At 32.6% G+C, this 14,132-nt stretch overlaps 1 protein-coding gene across 1 annotated transcript; it reads left to right on the forward strand.

The window, feature by feature from the left end:
- The first annotated feature begins 996 nt into the window (after positions 1-996).
- LOC110445150 lies at positions 997-12,483 on the forward strand. The gene is made up of 17 exons (XM_021489583.1): positions 997-1,068; positions 1,283-1,379; positions 2,439-2,635; positions 3,000-3,167; positions 3,368-3,623; positions 4,163-4,278; positions 5,305-5,425; positions 6,028-6,225; positions 6,994-7,081; positions 7,698-7,846; positions 8,201-8,313; positions 8,600-8,770; positions 9,142-9,292; positions 9,881-9,934; positions 10,518-10,676; positions 11,009-11,134; positions 11,784-12,483. Exons 1-17 carry the CDS (start codon positions 1,033-1,035, stop codon positions 12,116-12,118), a joined length of 2,535 nt encoding a protein of 844 aa, XP_021345258.1. The 5' UTR covers positions 997-1,032; the 3' UTR covers positions 12,119-12,483.
- Positions 12,484-14,132: the final 1,649 nt, after the last annotated feature.

Here is a 14,132-nt window from a genome sequence, read left to right on the forward strand (position 1 = left end):
TTGCCATCTTCATGAAAAATATCAATTTTTCCGGCGATCTCACGGCGCACTAGGAAATTTAACAACGCCGTGCAATCGCAGTGGCAACGCGGCTAGGTGTGACAGGGGATTTAGCAAACATTTGTTTTCACTACTTTGATTAAGTGTATTATTTATTTTTAACAGACAAGAAATGAGATGAAACAACTGCTGAAATCCATAAACCGGATACAGAAAACCTACTCTGACAAGTATTTCGAGTCGCATGTATTCTTTGATGGAGGTGTAAAAGACAGAACACCGACAGACTTCGCTCTACAACTCATCAGTCTACTGCCAGACACACTCGGTAGGAAAGATACACACAAGGAGGGGTAACATCGTGTTCTGCTATTTGTATTCAAATTCCTAGCGTAAACTCATATGACCCAGTAGTTGTGTTTGTATTTTATATTTAATCAGCCTGTCAATTTCAAAAAAATCCAATTAATTATGGTTTTAATTTAATCTTTTATAATAATGTTGCACCATGTATCGGATATGTACTTCTTTACAATAGGTATTGTCATATGAAGACCATGTCCACGGCTAATGGGCCCAAAGAACTATTTTTAAGTGTTATCCCACCGAACTGTCCTAGCCATCATTACACGGAAACTTAACACCACACCCGGTCATATTGTTCCGACAACGGGTTAATCAAAGATGCCTTAGGAAACACCATCGAACATGTTTTAGATAAGACAAATATTTTGAGTGTTTCAGTGAGACGATAGATCGATTTTAATTTAGCATTGTCCCAAATAAGAAGGCATAGAATAACCAACACTCATAAATATAGTTGTCGTGCAGGCGGACTCCCCTCCGATTTTTGAATAAAATTAATACGTTGTTATCACCAGTTATCAGTTTCATTGTGCTGATGTCTGTATTGTTTTAGGTTGTGATGTGAAAAGCTGTACCCGATTCATGACTCCGTATGGTATGAAGCTTACGTGGGAACTTACGACAGGTGAACCGGGTTTACACACTGATTTACTTAGTTCTCGCAAGATGAAGTTCGCTATACATCTAAAGGATAACAGGAAGGTAAGATAAAAGACTTTGGGACAAATTTGTTACTCTCAAATTAAATATGATAATAGCTATTACACCACTAAGTCCGTTCAGTATTCTGTATATACTTTTAAACTACCAATAAGGATTTGAAGAAGATATCGCTAATAAAAATACGTTATGTGTCTAAAAATATTTTAAAATGGTATACAAGTATCGAATATGTGTTATACTTCTATTTGATCAGGTAAAGAACAAGAAACGATGGAGTCAAATCATGTATATGTCTTATGTGCTTGATTACCTTGTCAAACACAACCTGGATTCCTCTGGAAGTAACGAAGGTACGGCCACCAGAAACTTACATCTTGAAAAAAAAAATGGAAAAAAAATATAACAAAAAACAAAATAAAAAAACATAATGGAAAACAAAATGACGAAAAACAAAATAAAAGAACATAATGGAAGAACAAATGAAATAAAATCATGACAGAGAATAAAAATTCAAAACACTTGCATAAGTAAATAATGGAGAACAATCTCACAAGAACGTTACATCGACTATCCTTACATCTTTGTCGAAAATTCTTATCCATCTGATGAAAACCTGATCGAATTGATCATCAACACAAAAAATAAGTTTTTGAGAAAATAGTGAAAAGTCTACAATTTGTGGGGTTTTTTGGGTTGTTTGTTTTATGATGTTAATCTTTTTACATGGAAATGTAGTTTTCAATTTCAATATTTGCTATTTCTATGAACTTTTCGGTAGGCTTTACGTTGGTAAAAGCTGGGCCCTGGTTAATCTATCTAGAACAAACTAGGTAGTTATTAACAGTTATAAGCATTTTATGTATCGGCTTATATAGATATCTATAACAAAAACATAGATATATCTCCAATCTCCTTGATAAGCAGTTACATTCTCTATGTTATTATGTCGATCAAGATTCTTAACTTTATGTCATAATAGAGCTGGTTCCTTATCATGATATCCTATTCAGTGGGAAGAGGAAGTGGGTCAAGGCTGGGATTTAAACCCAGGACCTCCGATGGACGCTTGGGCAACTGGTTACTAGTAGTGTCCTGTTCTATTGTCGTTTCACAACACCTTCCCTTCTCAAGGACTTTGCCCTGAGGACAATACTAATTACATTCCAAATTCGGGTTACCCTTTATCACTCTATTTCAACAATAAACTGTACTTATTCCCCCAAAATACATTACGAGTTAGTTAGTGTCTAACTGAATAGGTTAACTATAGTACGTTGTCTTTTGACTTGAATGTGTGACTGTGCAGTTTAATATCTTAATGTGGGTATTCTGCTATTCCAGTAAATACCTATAATTATCTCCTCACAATTATATCACCATTGTTATTAACATTAATTTCATATTGACAGTCGACGACTATAACGCTTTTATACTGACCACCGACGCCGACGTTGATTTCACGCCTACCTCTGTCGATGCCCTTTTGGATCTGATGATATGTGACAACACGGTTGGCGCTGTATGCGCACGCACTCATCCCGTAGGATTCGGCCCTTTAGTCTGGTACCAGAAGTTCGAATACGCCATTGGACATTGGTTTCAGAAGGTGAGACATTTCTTCATAAGACTGCCATTAAGAGCATACATGTTCAGGCGGTGACTGTTTCTCTCAAAAGAGATTTGGTGTAAAAGACAGAGCATATACACAGTTTGTAAATTGAATTGTCCAATATTTTCACAAAAAATACAGAATATCAAAATAAATAAAATAATATAAAGTTAACAAATATTAATCAAGAAACTAAAGGATTTGTGTCCATTTCAAATCGACAAACTTATTGCTCTTTCTGTAAAAATGACAATAACTAAATAAATTAATGAATAAATAAAACATGTATTCGTCTTCACAGTCGACCAGTATTTTTTTCAAATGTTATCATTATTTTAAATATATTGTTTGTTTTCTACAGGCAGCTGAACATGTTTTGGGAACAGTATTGTGTGCGCCAGGATGTTTCAGTGTGTACAGAGTCAGATCAATCAGGGATATTGTGACCACGTACGCTTCAGAGGTGGAGAAAGCCTTCGAATTCCTTACCAAAGATATGGGAGAAGACAGGTGGTTCTGTACTCTCCTTGTAAGTCTCTTCCGGCTTTCACCTAATTCTTATTTCATTTCACTACAAAAAGTGCTTATCTATAATGGGTTGGTGGGTGGGTGGGTTGGTGAAAAAAAGAACAACCACATTAAAAAAAACCATCAAAATAGATATCTTCGTTGTGTCAAATTGTCATTTATATGTAATCAAGGTGATATTATTTATCCCTTTTCTGTTAGGTCCAGAGTGGGTGGAGGATCGAGTATTGTGCTACGGCAGAGAATTGGACGCACTGCCCTGAGGAATTTGAGGAATTTTACAAACAGAGGAGAAGGTGGATCGCTTCAACCATTGCTAATCTGATGCTTCTAGTTCAGGAGTGGAAGAAAATAAGCATGTTTAACTACCGAGTGTCGCTACCATTCCTCATCTATCAGGCCCTGCTTCTGTTGTCCACGCTGATCAGCCCAAGTGTCATCATCTTGATTGTATCAGGTGATTTTGATTGGCCGTTTCATTTGAATCGTTGTATACAGTTTGTCTTTAAGTACAACTAGAATCGTGAAAAGATGGAAATCCTCAGATCGTAATAATAATAATATGATAATATACAACATTTATAAAGCGCCCTATATAATTTGTAAAATTACTCTAAAGCGCTTTAAAACATATGGATAATAGTATTGGTTATAATTGTGAAACAAAAACAAAGGCTTACAATCACTTTTATACATTTAGGCAAGCATGAATCGTCGCAATGTGCACATAAATGAACAAATAAAGGGTAGCATTATACATTGTATAAACATTGCTGAGGTTCCTTAATATTAGAAATCATGAAATGTGTGTAATTATCTTCATAAAATTAATATTTTCATTAATATTGAAAACAATTATTTCAATTTACGTAAAGAATTAATACGGAAAACGTATGCAGACAGACAAATAATCACTAAAAGTACGAAGGGGAAAGCACATATTTAATTTCGCTTACCTCTATGATTCAATTTAATATAACATGATATCGTATTTAGGAGGGTTGTACTACGCTTGGAACCTTGACGGGATGTCTACTATCGTATTACAGTGTTTGCTATGTGTTGGCTATGCAATGCTCTGTCTCTACTTCTCCGACAACACGCAATTACAGGTTAGTCACTATGATTCAGGATCTATCCAGACCTTTTATATTTCAATTTATTTGTCAAAAGTATTTGCAGAACTTTCGGTATGTTTGTGTAAAGTAATTCATATGGATCACTTTGAATCTCAAATTACGGATATTGTGTTGACATTTTTAACAGTAATGCATATAACACAAGATCAAATGGCACTTCAATGACTAATCGTGTACTGTATAGTTGTTAATATTCGCGGGGATTTAATTTTGCCTTATTTGCGATCACCAAAAATAGTGCGAAATGAAATACTAATGGAGTATTAATACAATAAATAATAAATCCCGTTACTATTTAAATATATTTTCTGAGCTGAAGAAAAGATCTGTTTAATCGATTACTGCCGAATAACGAAGATAAAGCAATTCAGGAACGATATTTGTTTTAACTTTAAACCCCTCGAACAAGTTCTGACTGGGACAGCCACGAAAATTTAGCTCTGCATTTTTTAACAACTATATATTACTTCAGTAAATGAAATACACAAGATTAGACTCGATGTTGTATTAAAAAGAATAGTTTTAAAAAAAAGGTTTGTTTCGTTACTATAAAAACGATACTCGCTACCCCAAGTTGACGGGTTAAGAAATAAAAATCAGTGCGACAACCTAACCTGAAGTGTGTTTTATCTCATTAATTCTATTTTCCTGTCATTCAAGCGTCGCTTTAGTTCACAGATAGGTCGCTATCCGTCAAAATTACAGAAATGTGTTGTTCGTCAACTGAATCCGTATCAACAGAAATATTCTAGCGTGTTTCCATGATGAAGCTTGTTTGTCCGTATGAAAGTACAATATTTTAATGTTTTATTAGAAACGAAAATTAAAGAACGCATTATAATTTGAATGGTTAGAATAACTGGTTGTTATATAGATTTTAGTTTTGAAAAGTTCCTTAAGTATCAGGTTTAAAATAATACAAACGCAATAAAGGATAAACAATGTTTGCGACACAGGTAATTTGGAAATAGTATTAATAGCATGTGTGCCTGTTTACAGATAGCAAAGTTGCTGACGTTTTTGTACGCATGCGTCATGATGGCAGTGGCTGTGGGAACGGCGCAACAGGTGGTGAAGGATTTAGAAAACCACTTCCATGGCGGAAAGATGGATGCGTCTGGTATTGATGATTAAACTGCTGTAATTCCATCTTTGCGTATTGCAGAGTTATCTTCTCTTGAGAACAGGTATTGATTGTTACGTCATTGGTTTGTGAGAGTAACGTCATCAATTTTTGAGAAAACGACGTAATTTTCTCACACAAACCAATGACGTAACAATCAATACCTGTTCTCAAGAGAAGATAACTCTGCAATACGCAAAGACGGAATACAATGACTTTCTAGTGATAGTATCAGCAAATCAGAACACACCTATTAAAATATCCTTATGCATTAATACTTTGATAAAGGTCACCACTGTTTATCACTTACTTTACAACACATTCATTTTGTATTACAATGGTATTAACAATCTCAAAATGATAAAGAAGAGATTTACGAATGACTAGCTATGTTTAAAGACACATCTACAACTTTACCAATTTTACAACAGAATATTCCAATGAAAAATTGAAATTGATCAATCATGAATGTTATTCTTTATCAGAAAACTATGTTTCCATTAGTTTTGGTGTCTCCTTGATTAAGGTAATTAAGATACGATTTCTCCATTCAGTGTCGACATCATTTTGTTTATATTTTATTTTATTTCACTTACCAGACATCAGCGCTGACATACAGATATCCATGACCAGTCTGTACTTGGGCAGTTTGATACTATTCTTTATGATCGCGGGACTTCTCCACCCGCGAGATTTCATGTGCCTCCTCCACGGCTTCTGGTACCTTATGTGTCTCCCATCTGGTTACCTCATCCTCAATATCTACAGTGTGTGTAATATCACAGATAGAACCTGGGGTACGTCATCAATTGTAATAAGTGTTTAAAATTTTAAAAAATCGCATATATAATTAGGCAAGCAAGAACGATTCTATTCTACGGAAAATGAAAGTGAATGAAGTGAATGTTTATCAAGTCCTATTAAACAATTATCAATATATATACTTATATACAATATAAATAAGTACTGAGTCATTGTATAAAATATCATAGACTCGAAAGATAAATTGAGAAAAGTCTATGTGAAATAGGATGTATGCAATTGATATTAAGGTATCATTGATATTTAAGGAGTCATTTATCGAAAATTAAGGAAACATTTATTCACTTGAAATATATGCAAAAGCATCAAGACTGATTGCTACCATGATTGGGCATAAAAGATATCCGCAAAAAATCTTTAAATAACCTGAAGGAATGGTAAATGATTGGTCGTTTGCATTGATTACAATATGATTGCTCTATATGATTGATAACAATGTTTTCTAAGGGAGATAATAAACACAAATGGCGTGTTATAGTTTGTTATTCAAAATTTAAAGTAAGTCTAGTGAGTATGGTTCACTCAAAATGTTCAGATTTTATAGTTTAATCTAGTGTTGTTTTAAGATATTTTAACAGAAAGATGAACTACTTTTTTTTCTTATTAAATTTGTCTGACTAACATTACAGCGATCAATTGATTACAGTATTTGATCACATTCTTCGAAGGAACCTAAATGATGACTAGGTTTCAAGCAACATCAATCTGATTTTAAAATATTTTAATTTGTATTTTTTAAAAAGGTACACGTGAGGAAAAAGAAATTCATTCCTTTGGTGATGTCAGGTCATGGTATGACACATTTGGAGAGAAAATGAAAACGATTTTTTTGTAAGTATGTTAGAATTTTAAACACTCTATGTTTTGTTTATTTCGTCATTACTTAATTGCATTGATGTCAAGACAATTTATGAAACTATAAATATGTCTTATACATGACATCAAACTTTTTATCACATCTACGTTTTTGTTTGGTTATTGGTAATCTTACAGACATATTGTTGATATAACGGAACGATATGGCTGGTTGAACTTTTCTTATTCTACATTCGCCAATTGATATATCATATCATTAATAAAAGAACCTTACACTATTTCATTTAGGGATTGAACGGGTTATTTCTAATGTTCATGCCGGTGTGAACGCAAATCGGTGACATCCATAACTCATGAAGTTTGATATGTTTAATATGGATGTAACGGATTTTGCGTTCATACCGGCATGAAAATTAAAAATACGCCGTTCAAATCATATATTTACATTTTAACTTTAGAACAATTGTTCAATTAAATTTATTTGTTCCTAAATGATTTATTTATTTACTGCGTTTTGGATATGTTCATATATGTTCTTTAACAGTTCATATATCTTAATAGTTTATGGAAATGAAAGCTCTCGTAAATAATGCGATATTGTTTAATTTGTTCGCCTTTTTGTTGTTCAAAGTTGTTGCAAAAAAGAGGAACCATCTCCTAATAACGATGCTAATTCGACATCAAATTCACATCGACATCGGGACACGTCATTGTCTGAAACCAGCGACAACTCCAACTTCAGGGAATTGGTCATTGCTGAATCCAAGGAAGAAAAGAGAAGTATGCTTTTTACCATCGGAGTACCTTTGTTAATCTATTTATATGTACGCTGGAGCAGTGTAGTACTTATACGAGAATATATAGCAAAACATCGATGATATACCATGATAGGACTACACCCACCTATGACTCTACGGAATCGAGTTGGAAATCATAGAAAATAGGAACGTTATAACTGGATTATTGACACAATTGATATTCTGATGATATAATTATTAATAAAACAGCAATACAAACATTGAAATTGAAAAATACTTACTGACTTTCAAGCAGTTAATCTAGTTTTATATTATGTGCAATATCATTCGATTGAAACAACTAGAACATAATAGACAATATTTGATATTTTTCTAGCAACAAAGAACGTTGTTAGCTCAAGTGATCGGGAGGCGAAGGAACAGGAACCCCATCTTCTACCAGAACCCATTCCCATGACAGTGGACCAGTGGCTCGACAATGACTTCAAAGTAGGCTACTTCTTCTGTCCGTGTTCCCCGGATGAATATTGCAACAAGACTTTATGTTTGCTTTGCTTTTGTAAATGTTCGTTTGTTATTTAAAAAAAAAAAAAAAAAACGTTTTTATATTAAGCTTTAGTTAGGATTTTGTATTTGTGTGTTGTCTATTTAATACTTTTTTTCATTTCATTTTTTAATTGTGATGATTGATATTGGTAATTATGACTCTATCTATGTGTTTTGACCTGTTGTTATGTTTAAACTACATGTGTTCCCGACAATTGTATTTAAACAGGATGAGTATGGACCCTTGTTTAAAAAACATGGATTCGACAATACACTGTACATCAGCGGGATGAATGAGAAGGATTTGAAAAACATCGGCATCAGAAAGAAAGCACACATGACTTTTTTGCTTGAGATAATACGGAACCTCCCAGACTTCCGTATTGAGGTCAAAGTTCCGGTAAGAATCATTAAAAAAAATAAAACAAGAATCGCTAATATGTGAGGCTTTCGTATATTTCTATGTTAAAATATGTTGTTTCTTTAGTTTTGGATAAGTCTATCAATTGCCTTCGAGGCTAATGTATTTCGTATTTCTTAATTCTACGATATAAATTTGGGGATGCTTATGTTTGAGTAAATAAGTAAATTCAATAACTTGGAAAGCTTCGACTGAATTTTATTGATATTTCTAAATTACAAAGTAACTTCCTTTTTGTATGTTCGGTTTACAGCAATTTTGTAATTAAAGAAAAAAAAGAAATTTATTACGAGTACATTGTATTGGCTAGTAATTTCCGAATCGCTTTCATTTCATATATTCATTTTCAGAACAACGTGCAAGACTGGCTGCATGATATTGGTCTTGAACAGTACTTCGACAGATTTGAAAACAACAAAATAATCACTGCAAAAGACTTGGAGGTTTTGAAATCTTTCTCTCGAAGAGAAATCGAAACAGAATTAAAGATAACAAAAGCAGGTAGTAATCTACACATGATATCTAGTAATGTACACATTCAAGAAATATCTCCATAATTATAAAAATCGTCAAAATAAAACCCACACATCCTGGGTTTGAAACTGATTATCATTATATATTATGAATTCTTCTAAAATCGGGAGAGCGAATTTGTGCAAATTATCTTAAGGTAGTTATATTGAGTCGACATATATGTGTTATTTTTGTACTAAATATTAATGAAATTTCAGCGATTGCAATTCGAATTTTTTGTCGTTAAGTACGGAAGCAGGATACAAATGAAAATTAACTATGTCTCATTGTCATGCTTAATAAACTTATAATATAATAATAATAAATATATCAAAATTATGTAAAACACGCTTTATGAGGCAACTTAGAGCTTTGTTAAGAAGGTCACAATATGCTGTGTATTATTAGGTCACTTAAAGCTTTGTCAATTTGGTAACAACATACTTTGTTTATTAGGTCACTTAGAGCTTCGTTTAATGAATCACACCACGGTTTTTTTAATACGCTCTCCTTAATATTTTTTAAACAATATTTCCCGTCTGTGTTTATCTAATCGCATTATACGTTGTTTATCAGGTCACATCGCGCGACTTTTGATGGCAATTAAACATCTTCGAAATCCAACGACAGGTAAGTTAAATACACTGTCTACCATATGTGCTGCAGGAAATATCTCCTATGTTAAAGGTACCTATTGTGGACATTAATTCTGTTTCATTGTGTCGTATTTGTATCCTCCTGTTACGTCTCTGTGTTATTATAATGTTGACAAGTGCTTTGTTTCTATTTGCACTCACTTTTTTCCCCTCAAGTTATCATTATGGTTGTAGTATGAATGAGATTAATATGATATCACTTTTGGCTCTTATACGTACTTTATATTTAGTATGAAGTTACATCTCAATCAATATATAAAGGTAGTATATTGCCAAATATTAACTTTTAAATACACGGTATGTTGTAAACGTATATATTAATAGGTAGTCTAGTTTTAGCGCTTTTGCAATTTAATTTTCACGCAAAATTACAAATGCGCCCATTAAGTGGTTTTGTTTATTGATATCTACTGTTTATTTTCTAGATGCACCAGTTCATACATGCGCTCATCTATTCAAATTCGATAATCCGCAAAAATAAGAGTGCTCTCAAATATATTCGTTTACAGTATATAACTAAAATATTTCTGTTTATCGAATTTCATTTATGCTTATAGAGGAGCTCAAAAGAATCGAAGTGAAGCGAGACATGAATTCAATAGCATTCTTTGAGATTTCTATCATAAACCCTGAGGAGAATGCCTTCTGGGCAACACTTCGAGAAACATGCCTACAACCCGGCTCAGCTGCTTTTGGGCACACAGAAGAACTCATGGGTACGTAAAACCTGGTGTCAGTGTATGAAAACATCCGACATAAGTTGTGAAAATAAATAGAAAACAGTCGCATATTCACACACACTTATGACACATCTCCGGAATGATAGTAACACTATTACTTTATCATTTATCAAAGAAATTGACACCCTGTAAGTCATGGAAACAGAGCGAAATGAAGAGAGTATTTTTTTATTTATTTTTTCTATATTCTGAAATTTATATTGAATATTCATTTAATAGAATGAGATAGCCTATCAAAACCTGTTGAATATTCAGTATGTGGTCTTTCAAAAATAAAATAAACATACTGACCATACCAGCTTTTCTAGATAAACTTGGAGAGCTGAGGAACAATTTCCTAATGACCCTTGCTGTCTCCAATATGTTATGGTTGATTCTCCTCGCAACATTGGCTACGAAACTTGAGTTGAAGATGTACGGAACTGATCCAATAGGTAATATTTTATACAGTTCTGTCTGTGATATTTGTGTTGTTTTAAATAGTCTTTAATCTGAACAATAGCAGATATTCATTTGTTGGTGAATGCCATTATAATCTAAAGTCTGGTGGATATTTAGTGTAAATGTTGAGAGATAAAATATGTATGTATGTCATTTTAACCATGGTATTAATGACAAGTTCTACTTTCACGATAAAAATAAATATATTTTTTTCTGTAAATAAGCATGACTACAATTTTTCCTATAAAATGATTTTTTATTGTTATGACACCTTGTCACAAACGTATTCAAGTATATTTAAACCTGCTCGATATACCAAACCTCTTAAAAGCCATTTATGTTAACACACCACATAATTCCCTCCAATGCATTAGTTTCATGCTAACATAATATAATTACATAGATAATACGTATCATATATTATGAAACATAATATGTGGTATCTTCAATAAGGAACCAGCTTCCTTAAGGTTATTTCTTAATGCAGTTTTAACTTTAATTAGTTGAGATGGTGAATGATCTTATTTACAAACAACCAATGAAATAATCATTGTGAATGCAATGAATGTTAAAAAGTTTGTTTTATTTTCATTCTCATGTTAATGACTACCAGTTATACCAACATCTCTTATATTTTTACAGGATTGCTGTTTCTCAGTATCTTCGAATCCCTTTTTGTTATCCAATTTATCGGCATGGTAGTACATCGCGCTATCACATTGGGCCACTTTTGTGCACGCGCACCTTACAAGTTTGGACAGTCGTACTATCGGTTGAGTGCATGGAAACTTCGGGACATTAAGGTAGATCTGTCAATGAATGATATCAAAGCCGCCCATAAAAGAGCTATAAGCTTTGCCAAGGAGAAAAATGTGAAAATCAAGACAATTTTCAGTTCACCTTTGAATTTTTTTAAAAGAAAAAGACAAACGACAAAATCGCAAGAAGATATGCTAAGCCTTCTTGAAAATAGCTAAACGTTTCTATTTAAATGTTAAACATCTCCAAATACATACGTATGTCCCGTTACTATGTACTGTCAGAATTTAATAACCACTTATGTTTATGCATGGTTTCCACTTTGATTGATTGAATTCGATTGAGATAAACGTCCGCTAGTTTTTGGTATTTTCAGATACAGCTATATTACTAGACCTATAATTCGTTCTTTTTGCTTTATATTCAAACGGATAATGCTACAGTACAGTACTACGTGTATATAGCATGCATACAGTATGATTTAACGGGTACGTAACTAACAGTGTATTACTGGTATATAGCATATAAACAGTGTATTACTGGTATATAGATACAAACAGTATATTACTGGTATATAGCATACAAACAGAATATTGCTGGTATATAGCATACAAACAGTATAGTACTGGTATATAGCTACAAACAGTATATTACTGGGACATAGCATACAAACAGTATATTACTGGTACATAGCATACAAACAGTATATTACTGGTACATAGCATACAAACGGTATATTACTGGTATATAGCATACAAACAGTATATTGCTGGTATATAGCATACAAACAGTATAGTACTGGTATATAGCTACAAACAGTATATTACTGGGACATAGCATACAAACAGTATATTACTGGTACATAGCATACAAACAGTATATTACTGGTACATAGCATACAAACAGTATATTACTGGTATATAGCTACAAACAGTATATTACTGGGACATAGCATACAAACAGTATATTACTGGTACATAGCATACAAACAGTATATTACTGGTATATAGCTACAAACAGTATATTACTGGTACATAGCATACAAACGGTATATTACTGGTATATAGCATACAAACAGTGTATTACTAGTATATAGCATACAAACAGTATATTACTGGCATATAGCTACAAACAGTATATTACTGGTATATAGAATGCAAACAGTATATTACTGGTATATAGATACAAAAAGTATATTACTGGTATATAGCATACAAACAGTGTATTACTAGTATATAGCATACAAACAGTATATTACTGGTATATAGCTACACACAGTATATTACTGGTATAAAGCATACACACAGTATATTACTGGTATATAGAAAACAAACAGTATATTACTGGTATAAAGCATACACACAGTATATTACTGGTATATAGCATACACACAGTATATTACTGGTATATAGCATACAAACAGTATATTGCTGGTATATAGCATACAAACAGTATAGTACTGGTATATAGCTACAAACAGTATATTACTGGTATATAGAATACAAACAGTATATTACTGGTATATAGCTACAAACAGTATATTACTGGTTTATAGCATACCAACAGTATATTACCAGTATATAACATGCAAACAGTATATTACTGGTATATAGCACACAAACAGTATATTACTAGTATATAGCATACAAACAGTATATTACTGGTATATAGCATACAAACGGTATATTATTGGTATATAGCATACAAACGGTATATTACTGGTATATAGTATACAAACAGTATATTACTGGTATATAGCTACACACAGTATATTACTGGTATATAGCTACAAACAGTATATTACCGGTATATAGCATGCAAACAATATATTTCTGGTATAAAGCATGCTTACAATATGAGATTAACGATAACGCTTTATACATTGTGAATAGATCAATATTGCCTGAATCGTGAGATATTAGCAAATGTGTTACTGATGCGCAGTTGATTTCTATTCCTCCTGCTATTGTATACTTCCATTGGTATGGTGCGAGATATAAATGTAACATCGCCAGTGGCAAGATCACTAGATAGTATATATCACTTGTTATCTTTTTTTTTATCTTAATTGGGTTTTCTAACACAATACACACAAAAGTTATAGATTGAAATGAAAGTTCATACTGTAGAATAGTCAACGTACGAATGAATAAAATGCTGAAAGATCCAATGAAAATATCGAAATATATTGTATGTGTAAAAATATCAGTTTTACAAAATGCAGACGTAATT

This window comes from Mizuhopecten yessoensis, unplaced genomic scaffold (genome assembly GCF_002113885.1).
Source record: "Mizuhopecten yessoensis strain PY_sf001 unplaced genomic scaffold, ASM211388v2 scaffold245, whole genome shotgun sequence".
NCBI classification, from domain to species: Eukaryota; Metazoa; Mollusca; class Bivalvia; order Pectinida; family Pectinidae; genus Mizuhopecten; species Mizuhopecten yessoensis.